The sequence below is a fragment of the Solanum dulcamara genome, chromosome 4, assembly GCF_947179165.1.
Source record: "Solanum dulcamara chromosome 4, daSolDulc1.2, whole genome shotgun sequence".
Classification (NCBI taxonomy): Eukaryota; Viridiplantae; Streptophyta; class Magnoliopsida; order Solanales; family Solanaceae; genus Solanum; species Solanum dulcamara.
In genome coordinates, this window is record NC_077240.1 from 445,491 (window position 1) to 467,741 (window position 22,251).

Consider the following 22,251-nt stretch of genomic DNA (forward strand, 5'->3'; position numbering starts at 1 on the left):
TCAAGGGATGCTAATGAACCTTTTTTATTTCCTTTCCTTTCTAGCAAAGCTAAAGTTACATGTTACATATGTACAGAAGGAAGTAATGTCGATAAGTATATACACAGTTGTTCCAACATATGTACATAGGCCAGATCAAGCCACAAGGCATTATTGCAGTCATGATGAATCTTCGAACATCCACCTCCCCCAAAAAAATAACTTAAGTGGAGGGAAAAAAGGAAAAACAATAACTAAGAAAGCAAGTACCCCTGGAGGAAAGAGACTCTTTAATCCTATCTTCAGAGAAAGGAGAACATCCAAGAAAGCAAAGTTAAATAGGAATATGACAGGAGGTTTCATAAGTTTCAAAAGTCTCAAATCTAATACACTCAACTAATAACCTGAAAGAGAATGCGGAAAAGATAATTAATAACCAGAAAATAACATTCATCAGCTGAATAGCACCATTAGACTATCTTAAAAATTTCGTATGAATAATATCGGATACAAAGTAGAAGAAAAATAAGCAAAGAAAAAACCAATGGATTATATTGTGCATTGTGTAGTTCAAAATGATAAAATAGCTTTGTCCCAGTAATTTTAAGGTGCCGTTTGGTAGGATGTATCAGAAAATTTAATACATCTATTAGTCATGGTATAACCACGGCCGGTTCTTGCTTGATAAAATTTAGGCATATGCCTTGGGCCCCTAATTTTTGGGGGCCTCATATTTTTATTAAGGAAAAATTATGTGTTAACTTTTTTACAGAAAAAAATTATTATTTATGATTAAAAAAAAAATATTTTTTGGAAAAAATTATATCATTTTAATCCCCTTAACCCCATTCAGATATAAAAAATCAAGAAAATATTGTTCTGCATTCTTCCCACCTTTTCGCTACACTCACATTGTTTATCATTTTTAATTCCTTTTGTATTCTCTTTCTTCAAATCTTTGATAAGTTACAGTAATATTTTGTCAAAAATATGAATCAATATTGAAAAGTGTTGAGCAAAGTGAATTGCAATTTTTTATTTCTTTTAAAAATTTTAAGCATTCCAAACAAACATATTAAAATAGGGCACCAAGTTATCAACTTCTTGAATCAGATTCTATAGTTCTAACTCTCATCTTTATTTTGCGTTTGTCAACTTATTACTTATAGAATTATGTTAATAATTCATATAATGATTGTCTCAGTAAAAGGATGATTTTTCAACATTGTATTGATAAAATCTTACCTAAAACTAATAATTTTAAAAAATGATATTCGAAGAAATCATTTATAAAAATGGTATTAAGTAATAATTTGTTTAAATTTTAAGCCTCTAATTGAAATTTCGCTTTAGGCCTTCAAATTTATTGAGCCACCCTTGGGTATAATATAATTCTTTGTTTGGTAGGATTTTCAGCCTATGTATAACTAATACATGTATTTAGTTATACACCTTATTCAGTATTATAGGGATAAGTCATACATAGCGAACCATGGTATTAAGAATACAAGGCTTATTAATAAATGGCTAAGGACAAATCAATCCTTAATACACCAAACCAAACAATGGATGAGAAAACATCCCCAGCATAACTAATCCCAACATTACTAATCTTTGCATTACTAATATACCCTATTCAGTACTATCGTTATACACTCTACCAAACGACTCCTAAAAGCATCTTATTATTTTTACTTGAATATATCAAGTACTCAGTTCAAATTTGGTCATTGTGGATGGGTAACAGTAACATCTTCTTTTCCAGGAATGACAGCAGCAGGATATTCATTGTAAGATAGCAAACCATCAATTTGAAACTGCATCAGATAAGCCAATTGGCTGACATCACTATGACTTCAAGGTTGATTCATCCAATAGCAAGGTTATCACATATTTTCAGGTTTGTCCTAATTAATTAGTTATGCAACTATTGTAATACAAAAGATACAGAGACTCTCATGCAGAGACAACAATATAGAAATTTTCTATGCGGGGGATAAAAACGTTTATCATCAAAACTTTGTTGCTATACCTTCGAAATGAGAAATTTACTAACCTTAGCTTTATTTGTGTCACAATGCAGAAACCACCAAGGACTTTTCTTTGAAAATAACCTGAATGCAAAAATTCTTTGTGATAACGCGTGTAATATAACTGGAAATTTGAAATTTTCAGTTATTCAAACTACTAGCACAAGCAGTGCTCATCTAGAAATCCTGAAATATTATGCATATCTAACATCAACTCGTTAAAAAATCTCCAATTGAAATCAACAGTGTTTACTGCTGAATCAATGGAAAATACCCCTCAAAACACAGACAAGGAACAGTACACATAGCATCAGAGGAACCTTGTACAAGAAAAACATGGAACCACATACGTATTCCTGCCAAAACAGATCTAGTTTGCATGCAAAAAGGAGGAGGATAGAGAGTATCCATTACCTGATAAACCCAGCCATCATGCGTAATCCCATGAAAAGGGTCAATCCCAACCAAACACCAGGAAGACCAAGAAGTCTAGGAGCACAAAACAGAAATCCAGATGATATTGCCCCCACCAGCATCTGTATGCCAAAGAAAGCACAGGACTTGTGAATATAAATATATATTCTTGGTAAGTATTGAATCATAATGCACTACAAGCTTACCATGGAGCGAGCTGCATAAGCGAAGTCTGAAACACCATAATGAAGGCCATCAAAGATAAATGCAAGAGCATTTATTGGTTGACTGGCACTGACAAACTGCAGCAATTTTACAATTTTAAACTCTGTTTCTAAGCAATAACCACACTTCCAGAGAACCATTCAAAGATAAAAACATCTTACTCATTGGTAAATCACTGATAAATTAAATTTCACGAAATATTCCCCAAAAGTATAGAGACATACCAATAAACCTGTACTAACCACAGCTAGCACCTCTGTGTCCTGGGTAAATAAAGTAGATAAAGAGCCAAAAGAAACACCTAATGCAGCCGCCAAAAACACACCTGCAACTAGCCCTATCTGCAAAGTATAGGTCCAAATTCATAAGTAGTGTAGAGTGTCTCACAACTTGCAGAGCTCAACGGCACAAAAAATAAGGGAAGCACAAACCTTTAGAGCATAGTGTGTAATTTTGGTTGCTACTACGTAATCGCCTTTTGATAAATAACTAGCAATCAACGCCTGGAAACAAAGTAAAGAGGAGTTTCCTCAAACTGAAAAAGTGTGATAAGATGCAAGAGATCAACTAGTACTGGTCAAATCCTATAATATATCATCTGACATATGATATTTAAAAGTTTTGAAACACCAGAAGTAGTTGCCAATTTGAACATGATGCACACACCATAAACAAGAAAAAGAATTGACATAAACATATGGGATAAATATACATGCACACAAAGACAGATAGGTTCTGATGTAGGAGGTACATGAGAAAAAAGAAGTTATGAGCAGAATTAGACCCATAGGGATAGAGAGGATTTCATTTATATCAATTTACCTGTGCAGATGCAGCCAGTGCATCTGTGAGGAGGGAGACAGCTAGCCAAACTTGAAAGCAAATTTGATGAGCAGCCATCGCTACAGCACCTTGACGGGCAGCCATTGATGTAGCAAGTGTCATTGTGAAAAGGACAGAAAGAGTTCTTCCAATAAGAAAACCACCTAAGGCAGCACAAATACAAAATTAGAAGAATCCTTTAACTACCATGAAAAGTATACAGACATGAAATGCAACAAATATCAAGAGATTGTTGTGTAACAAGCACAAAGGTGAGCTTGTTTATCAAATAGGAGGAATCCTGGAATAGCATCTCAAGAATAACACTCACCAGATTTTAAATAGCCACCAAATTGCAGCTCTTCAAATCGTGGAGGTAATATCATTACTCTCTGATTTAAACACCACATCATAGAAAAGGCCACTAGGTATCTAGAAAATTGAAGCTTATAAGTAATTCATCATATAAAGATACAGAGAATGATAAAAAGAACAAAAGTATAAGACAGTAGAGAAGAAAAGCAAACATGATAAGAAAGACTAGAGAGAAGTATACTGCGAAATGACGGTGGATATGGCAGCTCCGGACACACCCAAGCCGAAATAGTACATAAGTAAGGGAAACAAAAATATAGCTACAAAGTTTCCAATGCCTGCACAAATAATATGCTACATCACTACAAAAGTACAACTTTAGCTCCATTAACATATCTGGGAACAATAAAGAATTGCATTTGTAAATTACATCAAATTGCATTGACGGACAACTTTAAGAAGGGCAGGAAAAACTTATCTTTTGGGGCCTTTTTCCTGTATAACACTTACACGAGAATCTTTTTCACTATCCAGTTATTTATTTAACAATAAACATTGATCAGATAGTATTTCATTATCAAAAAAGCTTTAGATTTTACCCCCTCTATTTTAATTTTTGTTATCACACTATTATTATTTTGGGGATCAAACAAAGTTTACATGACTACAAGTTTATGAGTACATTAAGCATTCAAAAAAAATTACGTATTTAAAATATTATTTTCTAAGAATTAAGGCTGTTTTGATTGAGTAACTGGTAAAATTGTTGTCATGTGACCATGAGGTCATGGGTTCAAGCCTTGGAAACAGCCTCTGGCAGAAATGCAAGGTAAGGCTGCGTACAATAGACCCTTGTGGTCGGGCCTTTCCCCGGACCCTGCGCATAACAGGAGCTTTAGTGCACCGGGCTACACAAGGTTGTTTTGATTGAGACCACAAATTAGATAGTTTGACCTTGCACTCTGAACCCATCATTCTTGTTGAAACAGAGGGAGTATCTACTTATTACCAACAAAAGGATACTGGACGGACAAGGAATCTCTTTTAACTCAAATTGCTGATTACCTTTTGATCATCAAATTATTCATTTTACTATTTAAACTCTCAAGTAGAGAATATTTCATTATCCACTAAACTGAAATTTGTTTGTTGCACTATTAAAGCTTCACTATGAAATAAGAGGCTAAGAGATTAAACTTGAAGCTGAGGACGATGAAAAATCTTTATTCGTACAACACATGACAGAAAGTTTGTATTTTCTGAGTGTAAAAATAGTTCTGATGACATGAAGCCCATCATAAAAGCAATAAATTTTTGGGTCCTTTTTAATAGAGATTCAACTATCACTAACAGTTTGCACAGAGCAAGGAAACTAACTTTTAATCTGAGTTGGCCCGACACTACAAGAAAGATGAAAAATGAATTTGATCTATTCGACTACAGAAATCAATAAAAGGTTTTAGAAGTTTCTGGAAATTTAAGCTTTGGTTAAAGGCTAAAAAGAGAAACTATATAAAAAAGGAAAAAAATACTTACAACAAGAATCTCTACAAGTATTACAGATATGGGTTGATTTTATTCTATTATGCTTTAGGTGTCTCAGGATTTGAAATTGGTCTGAGTCTTGGTAAATTCAACTCCACTCAGCCTACAATAAGGCTATCTGGACCTAGCGCCTGCCAAACTAGAAGATACTTTTCTAATTTAACTGAGAGAGGAATCGCTGTCAGAAGTGAAGAAAGATTAGCTCAGCCAGGATGGAAATTCTGTTGTTTTTATATAGCTTTTTGGAGGAGGATTGGGTTAGTCTATTTATCCTCTCAATGTAAGACTCACTCCACAGAATGGTGCAATACCTTAAACTCTAGGGAGCACGCAGTTTTCTTAGAGAGAATAACCTCCAACACAGTGTTCACAAAGAACCATACAAATTAACTTATAATGATCCAACTAACAAATTAAAAGATATGCAGGTAATCATAATGCCTCCTTATTTTCTGCAAGGAACCACCCTTAATTAAGTAAGAACCTCCTATAGACTTCAAGTAAATTGGAGAACCTTCCAAACCCAATCTTGTTACTTTACAGTAAAAGTGAGACATAACAACAATATAGCCTGAGACTGCAGGCAGCCAAAGCATTATATGAAATACACAAATCTCAAGAGAAAGATATTAAAATATACTCCAAAACTGGGGGCTATAAAAGGAAATATTTCTATTTTCCACCTCAAGCCATATAGCTTATTGCACGTAGTGAACAAACTCAAGTGCCAAATACAGTGATTAGAGGAGAGGATATATATTATGGCTTAGATGACAAATGTGTTCCAGGTTAATTAGAACATTATCCAATGGCACATTGCCTGCCACAAATTTAGGATACCCAAAAGTTGGAATTTATATGTCAAAACTGCATAAATGAATCTAGCAGAACTATTATCACTTAAAACAGCCAGGGATCCAAAACTTGCCTAAACAGAAGACTGGAGTCTTTGTATCCTTAAATCCACGAAATATGCCTTGAAGGGCCAAGGAAACTACAAATGCAGGAGCACCAAGAGCACGCACAGCAAGAAATTGTTTTGCTGGAACTCTCATAGGTGAAGTCTACAAACAAACAAACAAACAAAATGGTAGTAAGAACTCATAGGAAAATCTTTATGCATGTACACAACGAAGTATGCTTGAAGGGACCTGCATGACGAGAAGAAAATTGTGATGAAATATTTTAGGAAGCCACAAATAACTTTGCTATTTTCCTGACCAGACATCACCTTAGAACTCAATAAGATTTTTTCTCCTCCAATTAACCATATGAGAATCTAGTTATCCTAAGAAGAAACCTAGTCTCCCTTAGCCAAGAAGTGCAACTGTGGTATACTAAGTAAAATTAGCTAAATAACAAAAAACAACTAGTTATCATAAGAAGAAACCTAGTCTCCCTTAGCCAAGAAGTGCAACTGTGTTATACTAAGTAAAATTAGCTAAATAACAAAAAACAACTCAATCCAATCAGGTTGCAAACATGAATTACTAAAATGAAACACTGAGACAACACAACTTAGTCAAACTAAATAGGTTTTATGTTCCTTAAGGTGGAATTCACTATATTATTTCACACTATCAGATTATTAGTAGACATCATCAAATTACACAGGTTAATATTGAAGTTGCAGCCTCGCCTAACGATTGCAACTTCACTCTGCACCCAAGTGGTGCATGCTACCAATTTCATAAAGGTCTCTCTATCCATTCACTTCTGTTTTCCCTATAAACTGGCCCATCCCTCCCCCTCCCCCCCCCCCCCCCCCCAAAAAAAAAAATCAAGGAAAAGTAGAGTTGAAAAGAAGTCAGTAAAACCAAACAAATTTTGTCACGCAAAAATAAACATAAAAGTTGTATGAGTTATAAATAAGCCAGGACAAAAATAATCTCTTGTGTGCCTTATACAAAACTTTTTCTTCTTCAGGATATTATGTGCAATCACGTGCTGAATACATATTTCACACAAATGAAAGCAAGCACAAAAAGAAGGAACTCAAATGAAGGACTAGGAAGTGAAAAAATGTATATGCCATCATACGGATGATATGCCCATTAAACCAAGAAGTAGTTCAGATCCCAACGCCAAAGCCAAAGCTTCAATTATGCCAATGCCAACTGCTAAAAATAATGCGGTAGAAACAGAAGAAAACTGATGCCTTTCTTCTACCCCAGTGGGAAGTCTACCATCAGTGCCTTCTACCCCCTCTGCACAACATATAGACAAATGTGTGTCATAAAAGTCGGAGCATGAGTCCTAAAGCTTTAGTAGGAACTAGGAACACCAACTCTAGGTCAGCTGAATACCTAAGCAATTATGATAATGAATGAGAAAAAGTTAACACTCCATTTACCTAACATGTAAACTTTGGTTGCATTCTTGGCAATGTCTTCAGCCACAAAAGATGTAGCAACACTAAGTAGAGGAATATTGAAAAGCTTTGATATAATGTTAAAAATTGATATTGAGACACCAGCTGAAGCTAACTCCACAGAACCTGTAAAATAGAAATAACTCCCAAGCTTCAAACAGTAACAGGAAAGAAGAAAGCATAAAAAGCAAACACTCCCTCCACCCCTCATGGTACACCTCAAAAAGGAAAAGGGGAAGAAACCCAAAAAAAAAAACATTTCCAGCTTCACTGGACACAAAGAAGAAAATTAAATTCTTTTAAAGAACACAGATAGGGAACATCATTTTCTTCTAGTTTCACGAGCTGAAGGATGCCACACATGTTGAATAGTTTAGAAACTAAAGTACATCTGGTAGCCACAACAAAATTAGTTTAAGTTATATATGTTAAATCGGTCCAAGCATAACCGTTATGCCTACACCACAACAATTAGCTACAGAAACTACTATTCCTCATTTGATGAACTACCACCATCGACGAATTAAGGGTCGCCATAATATAAGATCCTTAATTCTCTTCCTCAACGATGAATTAATGCTAGTCGTCGACATAAGTTTTCGCCCTACCTCCCAGATAGAAGGTTTTTGTACCAGTTCATCTGTGATCTCGGGAGATTGTAAAATTCAATTAAAGAGTTACATAAAAATGCTGAATGTGCAAAAGTTCCACCTTACCCAAGCGCCCAATATAAGCAGTCTCCATTAATTGTGTCAAAGGGTCAATGGCCTGTCCAGCAAATGCTGGCAAAGACAGCATCACAAGCTCACGTCTGACATTCACAGATTGAGACGAACTTGTAGGAGCCTCTTCTATTGATTCACTTTCGACATTTGTTATAATGGGAACGGTCTCATTCAACTCACTGAAACGGACAAAGGATTTTTTTTTTAAAAAAAAAAACTAGATCAGCAAAGGGATGTGAAGGGTAAAGTGTCTTCATACTTGTGAGAATATATGACCGTACAACCAAAATTAAATAATAAATCTATGATGATGATGTCACCAAAAGGATGAGGACAAGCAACATAAGCTGATTTGAAAACTATCAAAAAGACAATTCAGTAATGCCACTTCGTCAAGATTAAACCACATAAACTCACACATTGCTGCCAGTAGTTTTGGAAACTGACTCTTTGACTATGAAAATGATCTTAACAGAACAGTGGGAGGCTCCATGGAGTATATCAATGATCATAAATGACATCTCAAAGCAGAGGAGGGATAAGGAAGTGAGGGTGGAGCATGTTTTGAGAGAAGGAAATGGACTGGCTGATTTTTTAACTAACTATGCTTTTGATTTTGCAGGAGATCATCACTTTGATAACTTTACTTCACTCCCTGTGAAAGCTAAGAGAATTTTAAACACAGAGAAACTACACATACCATACATGAGGATTAGACCAGCCAAAGATCATCACATATATGCATATTAGCAAATGTGAAGACCAACAACAACACACAACATCTGCATAATAGCAGATAAACTACGGAGCTGCGACAATGGATAATATTTCAATTCTTCCCAAGATGTTTGCAATTACGTCACAAGGAATATGGAGGATTTCTACTCCATCCTGGAAGCCTGAATAAATATTCTTTTGACTTTGAATCATAGCACCTGGTGAGATTTTATAGGTGTCGAAAATGGTAAAAAGTCAAGGCCAGAGGATCTGCAGCAGGATACTCTCCATACTAATACATTGGATGTAATACTTTCATCACATTCTGTAATTTTCATATTAGGATAGTTATTTTGAACTTTCTTTTCTTTTACCTTATGTACTGATATATAGCTAGCCAGAAAATCCATAAAGGGAATTAACATGTAAACATCAGTCTATAGAATAGATTCTAAAACCCCTTCCCTACCCCCTCTTGCCCCACCCCTTGGCAGACACAGACTAAATAAAAAATGGATATGATCCACATTATGACATATTAAAAGTTTAGAATACATAGAAGGGTCAGTTAAGATCTCTAAGCTTCATCAATGAACCAAACCTCTGCAATATATATTTTTAAAATTATGTAATGCAGAGACAACAAATGTGAAGGCTATATAACTTCAATTTTTCCACGGATGTTAAAGTTCCCAAACCCAGACAATTAAGCCAACAACTGACTGTCCTTTCCCATTCTAGGAGAGCCTTCACCTGAGATACCAAAGCTCACAGAAGTACCGAGATCTTGGACAGGTAATAACCATGTTACAACAGTGTTACTGTAAATATTCTGATGCAGGAGGAAAGGAAGAGTTCAGCGCTAGATACAATGAAAACAGGAAAGCTTTAAGGTGTAGAAAAGTGCACTTTTTAGTTGCAACCATCATCAGGGGAAGCACCGAGTTCTCTTTTTCGAGCAGCCAATTTCAATGGCAAGAAGCTTTGTAAAGCATTAACTATTTCAGATACTCCTTTTTGGGGGGAACAATCTATATCAACAATAACATACCCAGTGTAGTCCCACAAGTCAGGTCTGGGAATAATCTAACTCAGGAAAATATCTAGAGAGAGATTTGTTTTGGTTTCTGTCAATTCTAATTAGATCTTACTTAGATAACACTTCATTGTCACGGGAAAAACAGTCCAAGTTAGACAGAGATTGAAGAAATGACCCTGACAAAGGATTTATTGAAAACAACTTATGCACATAACAATGGGGAATGACTGCTATAGGACCCCAATCATGTCTCCCTAGCATCAGAAAAAGCTACAATCCAGAAAACTTGAGTGAGATAGGGGTATTACTCTACTTCTCCACTTGAGCTTAAGAGATCATCCACTCCCTTTACAGCAGTGGTATCCTGAAAATCAGAAGCTTCTGCACCTCCCTCTGAACTGAACTTATTGCGGAACCTTAAAGATTTTCGCTTCCTTGGGAAAAGGACAGGTGAAGATGAAAATATTTTGTTTTTTCCAATCGATAAAGAACAATTGTTGCTACTGTAAACATAGTTCAAGCTATTCTGACTGATTGTTGAAAAGGAATTACAACGGCGATGTGAGTATCTTAACAAGCAGCTTTTGGAAATCTCCTCTTTCACTTCCCATTCAATAAACCCATTATACATCGCCTTACTGGTCAATTGTGCAGCTGCCATTTTTATAAGCTGGTGTTCCTCACTTAATAATCAAAGTAGAAGGACCTGATAGTCATACAAAAACTTATGAATGAATGTATTGGAATACAGCAACTGAAGATAGGGAAAAACATAAAAAAAAAAAATATTTATACAAACTAACAATAGTAACACACTAACAGTGCAAGAGAATGAGAAAAGCAGCACATTGATTTCCTAGAGTGTGAAACTCTACGCAAGATGATAACTTTTTATTTTATTTTTGAATTGGAGACTATGAAGTTGGCAACCTTAGTTCTTTCTCTTTGGGTAGTAGTAGTAAATTAGGATGGCGTCTTCAGAAAAATGCAATATGTTAACCTTTTTATCCCCTAAAATTCTGTAATGAAAGAAAAAGAAGGGGAATCGAACCCCCAATAAAAATTCGTAAAGGGGGAATTCAGGTTGCGGGTGTATGGCGAAGGCAGAGTGGGAGGTTATTGTACGTGTAAAAGAAAGGAAGTTGAGTATCATACCTAGTGTGTTGAGGCTACCGGCGGTAGAGAAATTATGGGTGATAGGACTATGACACAAAGGAAGAAACAAAGTCGGTTAGGTGGCCATGACATTCCACTGCTGCGTAGCCATTTTGCCTTCTCAAACCTCAATATTACTATTTCTAGTATAGCCCTTTGTAAAACCTTTCCTTTTCTTCCTTTTTTTTTAAAAAAAAATAAGTCCTTTGAAGGGTGGACATAGTTTGAGCAAATTCAAAATTCATTTTTTTTTTTGGATTTCGAAAGTTGCTATTGAATTTGGTACTTGGGATTTTGAATATTCGAAAATTCAAAAAAATTATCTTATATGTAATCTTATTCATTGCTACTCATATTCAAAAAATATGTGATCTATTAGTCATTAATTAAGTAATGAATCTAAATTGGTTGGTAGTATTATATGGTACAAGTTGGGAGATAACCTAGAATAAAATAAGGCGGAATTGGTGATATAAATTCGTTTGGTGTTTTTTCTTTTCCTGAGCATTGACCAAATTAGAGAGAAAAATTCAACACCTTTTAGATAGACAAGAATCCGCCTAGTTCAAAATGTCTACTGAGTCAAGATGTAGTGAGCTTTGTTCAATTCATTTTTCCTCTTCGGTGAAAATGATCATCACATCCTGACGGAAAAATATAGACTAAAAAACACCGGTTTGCAATACAACCATTAACTTTGACATACTACAAGGACTAATCAAACCGACATGGCATTCACCAAAAGAAATATCAAATTTAACAGTTAGAATCTGGAAGACAGACAAATGACACAGGTACCGTGACTAAAGTGGGAAAACAAGAAAGGTTGTCTAAATCATGTTCAGCATAAATAAATGCTACTATAAGCTAAAAAAAACTACACCCTTTTACAGACTTCACCATGTGGAATTTCCTATAACCATGGAGTTATCTCAACTACGAAACACATAGCGATAGCAACCAGGATGATATTCCATCTCCATGTCCCTGACCTCATTCCAGAAGCGCCATTGTCAGAGGCTGTACCAACAACAAAACATGTCTTAGTTTAGTGCCTAAGTGTTATCAACCAATTTTAGTGTGTCCTGGACGAATTAGAACAGAATAAACTTACCAGGGCAAGTTGACTGAGTGCTTGTGGTAAAAATGGTCTGGTTGCTGTAACCAGAATAAGCACAAGATGTGGAATTACAATCTGAAGACGTGACATTCCCAATGTAGAAGTTATCTAAACCTTGGCACTGCATCGAGGGGCATGTCTTCCAAAGAGATGACTTTATCTGGGATGGTTGGCATTGCAAGCTGAGCAAGCAAAGATAGAAAAAGGATGTATGATGCAACAACGTTAGATTACATCGAGAGTCCAGCTGTGACAGAAGTAAAAATCAACATCACCGGTTCAGAGACTTACATCCAGTTGTTCGCAGCATCACACTTGCACGTTACACAATTGGCAGCAGTGAAGACATATGTGTCATTTGGCACTAGCAAAGGATAGTCCAGTGAGGTATTGCTCACCGTTGATTGGCAAGCTGCAAATCAAACACTTCTGAATCTTGGTTATCATGGCATAAGCCAAAAGGAGTTGAAAAGCCCCGAAGGTATGAAAATTTCAGAATATGGTTAATGATGATTTGCACAACTAGATTTAGCAATCTTGATCACCAATCTTCTCTTATCATTTTTATTTTTTTCAAAATCCGCAAAGAGATAGGTAACTTCTTGAGAGACCAATATTTAGCATGTCCTAATTCCTAAAGCCATTGAAGTCAGCCACTCAAATACCACAACTACAAGGTAATCTAGATTCTTTGTAAATTTGATCTCGTCAAGCCATAGTTCATTGAAACGTGATAGGATTTTAAAAAATACCTTCTGCTGCCAGAAGCTTTTTCTGTTGTAGGAATGACTACGAATACAAGAATCAAATTCAGCAAACGAAGTTACGGGAAGCTGTAAAAGAAATTTCTAATGAACATAGGCTTTTAACAAGCCAATAGGGCAACACATTTTTTTTCTTTTACAACAGTGGTGTACCACAGTCTACGTGCATGATACCTGCTACCTCCCATCATGTGATCCGGGCTCTCCCACTAAAGCTTAGACAAATGGAAAAAATCACCTAAACATTTTGTCTTGAACCCTGATCTCCCTAGGTTAGTTCCACTTTATTGACCACTGAACCGCACCTTTGGATGTCCAATAGGGAAACACATCATAACAATTAAATCATTCGGTTTCTCTGTTTCTTACAAAGGTAGGATTGATTACTAGAAATATATGAAAAAATATATACTTTAACTAATAAAACCAAGAACTAGTTTATACCACTCATCATTTAGAAAAATGAAAGACTGATCATTTAATTGATATAGTCTCTGTAAGTATTTCGGCCCACAAGACTCTTGAACTTGATAGTCAATGAGCATCTACAGCCTAGGAATTAAAAGGATGACTAAGGTGTGCAGCCACTACCTATGTTGATGTAAAATTGCTGGTTGCTGAGAGTTTTACGTCCTCACAGTTAGCCTAGACCCAATTAATTGGTACATTAGGGGATTGTCAATGCCGGGAGTAGTCAGAAAACAAAATCAACCAAGCACAATTCAACATTAGTAAAATCTGCAATCACAACCACGAAACTCAAACAAACCTCCAAGGTGCAAACTTTGTTTATGATTTTGTCTATTCATTTACTGCCATTGGGCCCAGGAAATTAAAAATGGAGTACCTTTAAGCGGAATGTCAAGAACAGAGCCAGCTAAAAGTTGTTTAGGACTTGCTAAACCATTCAGTTTCAAAAGGGTGTCCTGGGAGACATTGTACTGCTGAGCAATGGCCTCAATGGTGTTGCCAGCGCTCACCAATCGACCATAATGAACAACCTTTTCATCGTCAACGTCGTCGCAGCTGCAAGGCAGTGGAATCCACAATTTATCCCCGGGCTGTATCAAATTCGGGTTAGGTATGTTGTTAACCGTCTGGAGTTCCTGAAGGGTGAATAAACCGGCGAAGATGTCGGAGACTATGTGGGAGAGGAAGTCACCGGCGACGACGGTGTAAACGGGCCGTTTGTTGGCTATTCCGGTATTGTTTCTACAGAGACAAGGAAAGGGGATTTTGATGGTTTGATTTGCGGGTAATTTCTGATCAGGAGGGGTATTGATAGGGAGGTTGTTGACGCCGAGCAGGGAACGGAGATTCTTTAAGTTGAAGAGTTTCTTTACGGCGTTAAAGGTAGTGGCGTTGGGTAAGGTGTAGTCAATAATGGCGTCACAAGTTGTGGCGGATCGGCAACTGAAGGAAGCTGCCGCCGGAGATGAAATGGTGATCAGCCAAACAAGGCATAACAGGGAAGCAAGAGTAGTAGTGAGCCTCATTTTTTTTTGTGTGTGTGTGTGTTCAAAAAAATGGAGAAAGGGAAAAGGAAAAGTAGGAAAGAATGGATTTTTGTGGGAAGTTACAAAATAATGGCGTTACACATTTGAGTAGTGGAGAGAGAGAGGCGTATTACAGTGGTTGTGGAGGTGGGGTGGGGGAAGAGAGAGAATTAATTAGCAAGATGATCTGAATATAAGAAAAAGGAAAACAAGTTTACTGACTGTTCAGTTGTGTCTCTGTCTTGACTCCCATTTAAATTACCTTTTTTAATTAGGAAAATGAAGTTGAATAGTTTCACAACGTTAAATACAATTACGTACGTTTCATTTTAATTTCCATATTCGTCCCTATTCTCCTATTTTTCTAATTTAATGAGTCGTCATTTCATAATTTTATATATTTCGCTATTCCAATTTCAAATTTATTTTCCATCTAAATTAGTCAAGTAAAATGGAAGATGGAATTAATTATCAAACAGCCCAAAAACTTTGAACACAATAAAAGTCATTTAAAATGAAATCATCAACATTTTAATCCTTCAAATGAAATTTCTAAAAGATGAATAGTCAATTTTGCCAATAAGTGTACTATATGGTATCAAAGATTTATACCACTAATGCTTGAGAAAAAACTATGTTGATACTTATGTCACGTCACAAAGCAGAAACAGAAACTTTTCAAGTTCATTTGTAATATTTACCATGATAAACATCTGTTGTTGTCTTGTAACTCATAAAATGATTCTCAAACTTGGCAAAATTAACTAAAGATAGTCCCAGGTCCCACCAAAAAAGAATAGGAAGAACAAACAAACACTTGAGGTCACATTAATTCAGATAATTTCTTCTCGGATTCCCTAGTCTTAAAACCTGTCCAACAATTATTTATTTATTTATTTATTCACCAAGGCATCTTCAAAATTAGTACATCATGCGCCATTGGAAGGACCTAAGGAGAGTATATTTGGCATCATCTCTCTTTCACACACACAAAAAGCACCAGATACCTGCCAACTTTGTACTAATATTCTCTTTACTATAGTTAAAGAAAGTTATGAAAGACAACGTCTATTCTCAATGCGAAAATACTACTACCCCTATTGCAAACTGAACGGCTCTACGCCACAGAAAAAAATAAACTTATGAACAAAAACAAACTCAAAGCAAAAATGAACATGGAGACAAAAGCATACATCCAATTCTCTACTTCTCTTCCAGTCGACGCAACACTGATTCTGCAAAACTCTGTTGCCTGGAGATACAAAACAAACAAACTGTGACTTCAAACATAGATGCAATTATATTTTAGAATCAGTAGAGCTTGCCTATTGAAAATTCAAACAAAGACAACAATGTCACAGTGGCAGGAGAACTACACAACTTCATTCTAGAAGAATAAGAAAATACCAAGCCAGTACCATCATCAGCATAAAAGTCCCAGGGGACAGCGTATGAGACAGAGACAGACATTAAATTAATTTAGCTTCCCAGAAAAAGAATATACATGCAACATATTTTTAAAAATGCAAAAATGATCAAGAAATCAATAAAAGGCAGGAAATATAGCAGGTAAAGGATCAGCACTGTTACTACAAAAAAAAAAAACAAGTAAATGCAGAGGGCACAAAGTTTTAAGTCTAATACATTTTTTTTGTGTGTGCGCGCATGTAGTGGGGAGTGGGAAATACAGGAAACATACTTCCTCTCTCGATGCTTGGGGCTAGGACGAGAGTATTTCAAATATCCATCCCAAGGAACCTTTTTAAGACCTGCTCTAATAGAAATGATGTCCCTCACCCTGAAAAGAGAATTGGCAAGGATTACCTTCAATACAAGTACTGTCCAAAAATTACTATCTCACATCTGATAAGATAAATGCCCCTGTTAAAACCAGTAGTTATTGCTTTTCACGGAATTTTACCTCTCTGCAAACTCGATTGGAGTCTCCCCGGGTCTTATGTTCTGAGGCTCCAGGTACCAAACATCACAGACTACAGCCCAAGATGTCATGAGCTGCAGGAGGTGTGTTGTGAAGGATTGTCTGCAATTAATAGAAGAAAGGCAAACTTCAAACAGGAAAGAAGAATGATTATAATGAGATGAATACCAACAAATAAGCAATTTGACATTAAGAAACCTTACTTTCTACTATTCCAAAAGGCATCAACAAAAATTTTGTTGTACTTGATTGCCACAGGACACACAGTGCAGCCGAGTTCAAATGCTCCCTACTCATCATGCATGAAAAAAGGATAGAAGCATCAAAACCATTAGCTCAAAACACTTGGAAATCTACATCCAAAAAAAACCAGCTTGGAGTGCCACCCTTTTTACGTGTGTTCGGAAAGGAGAAAAATGTTTTCCAATTTTTCCATGTTCGGTCATTCAAAATATTTGGAGAACACTTTCTCTAGGATAACAAGTTCCTTAAAAATGAGGAAAATGACTTCCCTAGTGGAAGTAGGGAAAACAAGTTCTACAAATGACATTTCACTTTGATTGTGCCGCCCCCACCCTCCAATACACCTCATCTCCACCACCCCACCTTCCATAGTATTTTTGTTTAAGATTATATACAAATACTTTTAGGATAAATTTTTTTGCATATGTACCGAACACTAGAAATTGGTAAGAAACCCACTTATTTTCCAAAAAAACATTTTCCTTCAACCCAACACACCCTAAAGATACTAAAAAAATATTGAAGACCAGAAACACCATAAGATGTACTTTTCAGTTTCAATCTTAACCAATTACTCACAAGAAAGAACTCCTCATAGTTGAAAGGGGGATTATCCAAAAGACCTATAATTTGAGTCAAGGAGAGCTCAATCATTTAATTTTATAAATGAATCAATTCATTGGGCCTACCTTTTTGAACATGACAGTGTAGTGGTTATTTACACAAGTTCCTTCAGGGAATATAAGAAGGGGGTTGTTATCGGCTCCTTCAACATGTTGCCTCAACCTGAAAATTAAAATCTGTAAGAAAAACAATGCAGAGTGAGATGTCTAGAATGATTCTTCTGACATCACGTACTTCCTTGCTACAATTTCACGATCCTTGGCTTCTGAGCGGTTGAACCAGATACATCCAACACCTTCTAAAATAGTGCTCTGCAGTAGTCCTGAAAAAAATATTTTTTTTAATGAGAAATTGATATATGGAAGAGGAGAAATACAAGATCACTTCATAAATTTATCCTTGCAGTTATACAAAGACAAGCTTGCAGCCAAAGTTCCTAAGTATGTGTGACATCTTTTCTCAAGTGCCTATAGAAAGGTAACTTGACACCCTTCAAGGTGGCAACTAACAATGCAAATGAAATTGAGCCACACAATTAAAATACCTTGGAACGATCAAATTACACCCATCATTAATGACAAGGTGAAGGGCAGTACAAGAAGTCACACTTACGTACCCCTGTTGATCCACTTCAGCAGAGATGGGTATAGCACCTTATACTCCTTAAGGTATGGACATAAGCAAATGGAATGCTAGAAATTAGAAGTGATTAGCAAGTTAGACAAACTTTGGCCTAGACTGTACTGTACCAGCAGGTAGCAAAGAAGATCTCGGTAACTTGTTTTATAATTGGCATGGTGATTTAGTTGGGACCGCCACCCACCAAGTGGGTCCTGTAGTGCGCGATCCGGATTTAGTAAGAGCTCCAATGCAGGCACCGGACACCGTGTGGGAAACAAAAAAAAAGACTCAATGCCTACAATATTCTAGGTTTACAGAAATAACCACCATATCCAAACCAGAACTAACTTTTGCAACCAAAATCGGTGAGTGGTCTTTTGAGATGGAGAAGAAGACACAAATATATAAGAATTTGGTGGGGTAGGTTTTATTCCAACATGGCAGTCCATGACATCAATTAAATAAGTTTAAAATATGTCAAAGAATGACATGGATGTCTATTAGTTTTGAAGGGTATATATGACTCATTTTATTAGCAGCAGGGGTATATTTGGGACCATTTGTAAACGGAGGATAAGATTGGCCGATATTTTCGATAGTTGAGGGGCAATTTTGTCCCTTTTCCCTAGTTGTTAATATACATTTTTTCATATTAAAGCTTAGCAACTTTTGACAGAGACAAAATGAATGAGCAAACAATATATGCAAATGCTTTAGACCTCTTACCAACCCATCCAGGATGCTTCTGCATGATCACTGCAAATGCAGTCATCTGCTCTAAGATAATAAAATCAATCATTGACGTGTGATTTGCCACAAAAACCTGTCAATGAAATGCAGAAGGCAACTTTAGATGTTTAGAGAACATGGTTCACATGTGAGATTTCCATTATAGCAGAAGACTTACCTGCTTAGGTCGTATGCTAGGCCGTGGGCCGTGGTATTTGACAACCCCAGTCCAAGATGCAACAAAGAAACTGCATATCAGCTCCACCAGAATCCTCTAAGAAAATCAATCAAGGCAAGGATGCCAAAAACCTTAGTACGTATACATACGCTTCAAGAGAATAACAAAAGTGCAACATAAGCAAGTATACACATCCTAATTAATAATAGAGAATTGCCCAACAATATTGCCAATTTATCTTACTCAGGTGGGGGCCACATTGGATGGGGTTCAAGACACTATCAGGTGCTGGCAGCTGAGTCAAGTTGATTTGAATATCTTGTTGAATACTAATTTGAATATTGTAGTTCTTATTTGAATATTCTTGTTTTGATTTAAATGTCTTTTTTATTACTACGTTTTTTAATTATATATTTGAGTACTGGTAGGTTCATTCTGTTTCCATCATAATTGCTAAATTTTAGGGATAGTATCCCATAAGACACGGTGCAATTAAATACCGAGAATTAGTTTCTAATTAGGGATAGTTTCTCCGTCGCATTCTCTTGGATGTTTTTTGTTTAAATGCTAACCGGTTACTAAGGAAAAGGAAAAAAAAGTCAGTTTGGTGGAACAAACAAAGAAGAAATAAACAAAGAAAGAAAGTCAGGCAGCAGGTTCAGCTGAAGAAAAAAGAACTATGAGCATAGCCCATAGTATATCTGAATATCTTCTATGACTATTTTTGTTTGCAAAAGCTAATGGTTGAGACAGATGTTGCAGATTCCTAGTGTGATATTTCAATGTGCTGTACCACATTTTTTATCCAAGATCATACTGAACATATACACAAATGTTGCAGAAACCTGGTCCATACACAATGAGCAACTTCCAAAGCTAATCAACATAATGAAGTGTTCCATTGCTAATTGCATTTCCTAATGTCTGCAGCTGTAGTATTTATGTTCATACACTGAAATCCCATGCTTACTTCAACTGTTTGTTTTGGAACATATTCCTATTTCTTGGGAAATTTTATAGCACAAAGTTTCAGTAATTTCTATCCATATGCCAAGTTAAAAGAACTAGTCTTTCCATTATCTTGACCAACAGTGTAGTATAAATAAAGAAGCTTTAACAAATTGTACAGACCAGTATATAAATGTGATGCTCTCTCCAAAAACCAGTTTCAGTATCAATATCTGCTATAATTCGCCAAAGTCTTATGAACTAGATTGGTTTCCTCACAAAGTAGTGTGCCTGCTCTTGTTTGAACCCAATTGTTCAGCATTGCACCAGATAGAGTGCTGAACAACATTCCAGCAGATGGACTCTCTAGTTAGCTATAATCATTTTTCTTCAAGCAGGCAGTTCACTTTCTATGCACAATTCAGCATAAGCTAATTGGTTAATTTCGAAGGAAATTCTATCTTAATCTAGGGAGTTCCTTTTGGTTAAGCGAGTGATGTTTGTCTTATATTACGAGTTACTTATAAGATGAATATAATTTTCTCCACAGTAAGGCCACGGATAAAGGAAAAGAGTATCATATGTATTGCGAGCAAATGCCAACCAAAGTGCAGTCCTTAACTAAAGCAAATAAGAGAAAAAAATTCAGTAAACTGGATAGCAAAAGAGATACCTCTAGCTTTTTCCTGAACTTATCGTGCCCTTTAAGTAGGAAATGCACCGGGATATAGCAAGAGAGAAATATTATCCATCCTATTGTCAAGACAATAACTCTGCAATTGCATTAGAAACATCGGATGAGAAAAGTGAGCTTTCAATGGGGTAGTGAACAACTATTGCAATATGGACTAAAGAGTTCTTTCCATCTTCTAGGTATAGATGAAGCGCAATTATGATAGCCAAGCTGAGTAACTAAAATTCGTTCATGATTAGGACTCAAATGAGAAAAATAAAAGAAACAAAAGAGGCTAAACCTTATAGGGAAAAGAATCCCATATCTAACAAGAAGCCCCAAGCACCATAAAGGAAACAAGTAAATGTTCCAGTTCCAAGGTTCTGGTGGATTCGACTTGAAGCATCGGGTGAAAGAATCCTGCAAGAAAAAAATGAGAAAAGATACAGGTAAATGAAGATTTAACATGTAAACTTGCTTAAACTGAAAAGGCAAGCTCCAGCACAAAGTAGAGGTCAAATTGTTTTTGGTAGCTCAAGAATTGGCGAATTTTCAGTCACAATCTTTACATAATTAACCAAATTGAGACGCTATCAGAAAGCAAGTAAATGGGTATATGTAAAGTTTCTCAAACAACAAGGGCAAGCTTCAAAACCAAGTCTTTGAAAAATCAGTAAACTTGCAGTGATGGGTGGGTGTAAAATTAGTAGAATTGACACAAGAAAGATGTGGGTCACTAGTGACAAGTAAATCGAAAGAGAAACTCACATCAATAATGGCACCTGCAGCCTCAGTTAGGGTGGGGGAAATATCAAGCAAATCACGCCTGGAATAGAAATTAAGAAAGAAATCAAGAGTTGGAAGACAAGAAGAAGAAGAAGAAGAAGAAGAAGAAGAAAATAAAAAGGAAGTTGGGAGGGAAGAATAGGGGTTTACAGGCGAAGCTTGCCATGAGGTTCTTGGATGGATCCAGTAGGAAGATAATCTTCAAGATTGGGTCGATCCAAGTCCAATTCGGAGCTTGAAGATTTTAGATTATTCATACTTTCTATCAATACAATCTCTTCCTCCGCCTATTCTTGAATCTTCATATATATTGATATCGAACGTATCGACGAGGATTTCACTCACAGCATTCATTAGCTTTCTCACTTCAACAACTCACGCAATCCAAAGCCTTTCTGACACGTGGCATATGTCTTTCTCTACTTTATGTCTCTCCCACATCTTTTATATGCTTCGTGTTATACTATTGGTAAAATACATAAAGAGGCCCCGAACTTATTTGATTTTTCTTCTTAGGCATCTCAATTACCTTGTTTTTTTATTAAATTCATGAATCACCTATACTTTGTAATTTTTAAATTTATTTGGTTGACATGGTACAAAAAGTATTTTCAAGTTTCTTGAAAGCGTGAAGACATTTTAAAGGCGCGGATGTAAAATTCATAACTGTGTACAATGATCTCCTTCCCCTTTTAACCTAATACTCAATTACACCATCTTCCTATTGAACTCTTGAACCATTTATAATTTGTAACTTTTAAATCTATTTGGCTGACATGGCACAAAATGTGTT

General features: G+C 36.1%; 3 protein-coding genes across 6 annotated transcripts; all 3 read right to left on the reverse strand.

Annotated features, from left to right (window-relative positions):
- Positions 1–6: 6 nt before the first annotated feature.
- Positions 7–11,655, reverse strand: LOC129885262 (protein DETOXIFICATION 45, chloroplastic). Of its 4 annotated transcripts, none has more exons than XM_055959476.1 (15): positions 11,338–11,653; positions 10,491–10,888; positions 8,418–8,605; positions 7,684–7,827; positions 7,371–7,537; positions 6,259–6,394; positions 4,027–4,123; positions 3,802–3,902; positions 3,471–3,634; positions 3,080–3,151; positions 2,873–2,989; positions 2,630–2,725; positions 2,424–2,545; positions 2,036–2,093; positions 7–383 (listed from the first exon to the last, which is right to left on the reverse strand). In XM_055959476.1, the coding sequence occupies exons 2-15, from the start codon at positions 10,841–10,843 to the stop codon at positions 372–374; spliced, it is 1,827 nt and encodes a 608-aa protein (XP_055815451.1). In that variant the 5' UTR covers positions 10,844–10,888; positions 11,338–11,653; the 3' UTR covers positions 7–371. The 4 variants fall into 4 exon arrangements, with proteins under 4 accessions (XP_055815451.1, XP_055815449.1, XP_055815448.1 ...); XM_055959474.1 differs by lacking the exons at positions 7–383; positions 11,338–11,653 and adding exons at positions 398–1,796; positions 11,113–11,324; XM_055959473.1 differs by lacking the exon at positions 7–383 and adding an exon at positions 399–1,796 and having other exon boundaries at positions 11,338–11,655.
- Positions 11,656–12,052: 397 nt separating this feature from the next.
- LOC129885266 (lysM domain-containing GPI-anchored protein 2) lies at positions 12,053–15,083 on the reverse strand. The gene is made up of 4 exons (XM_055959479.1): positions 14,069–15,083; positions 12,749–12,869; positions 12,452–12,639; positions 12,053–12,357 (listed from the first exon to the last, which is right to left on the reverse strand). Exons 1-4 carry the CDS (start codon positions 14,715–14,717, stop codon positions 12,251–12,253), a joined length of 1,065 nt encoding a protein of 354 aa, XP_055815454.1. The 5' UTR covers positions 14,718–15,083; the 3' UTR covers positions 12,053–12,250.
- Positions 15,084–15,660: 577 nt separating this feature from the next.
- Positions 15,661–21,858, reverse strand: LOC129885264 (glycerol-3-phosphate acyltransferase 9). Its single transcript, XM_055959478.1, has 12 exons — positions 21,609–21,858; positions 21,441–21,498; positions 20,974–21,092; positions 20,673–20,772; positions 19,052–19,147; positions 18,871–18,967; positions 17,758–17,845; positions 17,589–17,685; positions 16,860–16,945; positions 16,639–16,758; positions 16,417–16,515; positions 15,661–15,969 (listed from the first exon to the last, which is right to left on the reverse strand). Exons 1-12 carry the CDS (start codon positions 21,713–21,715, stop codon positions 15,921–15,923), a joined length of 1,116 nt encoding a protein of 371 aa, XP_055815453.1. The 5' UTR covers positions 21,716–21,858; the 3' UTR covers positions 15,661–15,920.
- Positions 21,859–22,251: the final 393 nt, after the last annotated feature.

What these genes read in the sequence shown, in the direction of transcription:
- LOC129885266 (XM_055959479.1), bottom strand. Translation starts at nt 14,717, where the DNA reads ATGAGGCTCACTACTACTCTTGCTTCCCTGTTATGCCTTGTTTGGCTG. An exon ending in TCTTGACATTCCGCTTAAAG is followed by an intron (nt 12,870 to 14,068) that starts GTACTCCATTTT and finishes TTTGATTTGCAG; the next exon opens with CTTGCCAATCAACGGTGAGC. An exon ending in GATGCTGCGAACAACTGGAT is followed by an intron (nt 12,640 to 12,748) that starts GTAAGTCTCTGA and finishes TTGCTTGCTCAG; the next exon opens with CTTGCAATGCCAACCATCCC.
- LOC129885264 (XM_055959478.1), bottom strand. Translation starts at nt 21,715, where the DNA reads ATGAATAATCTAAAATCTTCAAGCTCCGAATTGGACTTGGATCGACCC. An exon ending in CTGCAGGTGCCATTATTGAT is followed by an intron (nt 21,093 to 21,440) that starts GTGAGTTTCTCT and finishes TTTTTCTTGCAG; the next exon opens with GATTCTTTCACCCGATGCTT. An exon ending in CCCAAGCATCGAGAGAGGAA is followed by an intron (nt 15,970 to 16,416) that starts GTATGTTTCCTG and finishes TTGTATCTCCAG; the next exon opens with GCAACAGAGTTTTGCAGAAT.
- LOC129885262 (XM_055959474.1), bottom strand. Translation starts at nt 10,843, where the DNA reads ATGGCAGCTGCACAATTGACCAGTAAGGCGATGTATAATGGGTTTATT. An exon ending in GACTCCAGTCTTCTGTTTAG is followed by an intron (nt 4,124 to 6,258) that starts GCAAGTTTTGGA and finishes TTATTTGTGCAG; the next exon opens with GCATTGGAAACTTTGTAGCT. An exon ending in TGGTTAGTACAGGTTTATTG is followed by an intron (nt 2,726 to 2,872) that starts GTATGTCTCTAT and finishes AAATTGCTGCAG; the next exon opens with TTTGTCAGTGCCAGTCAACC.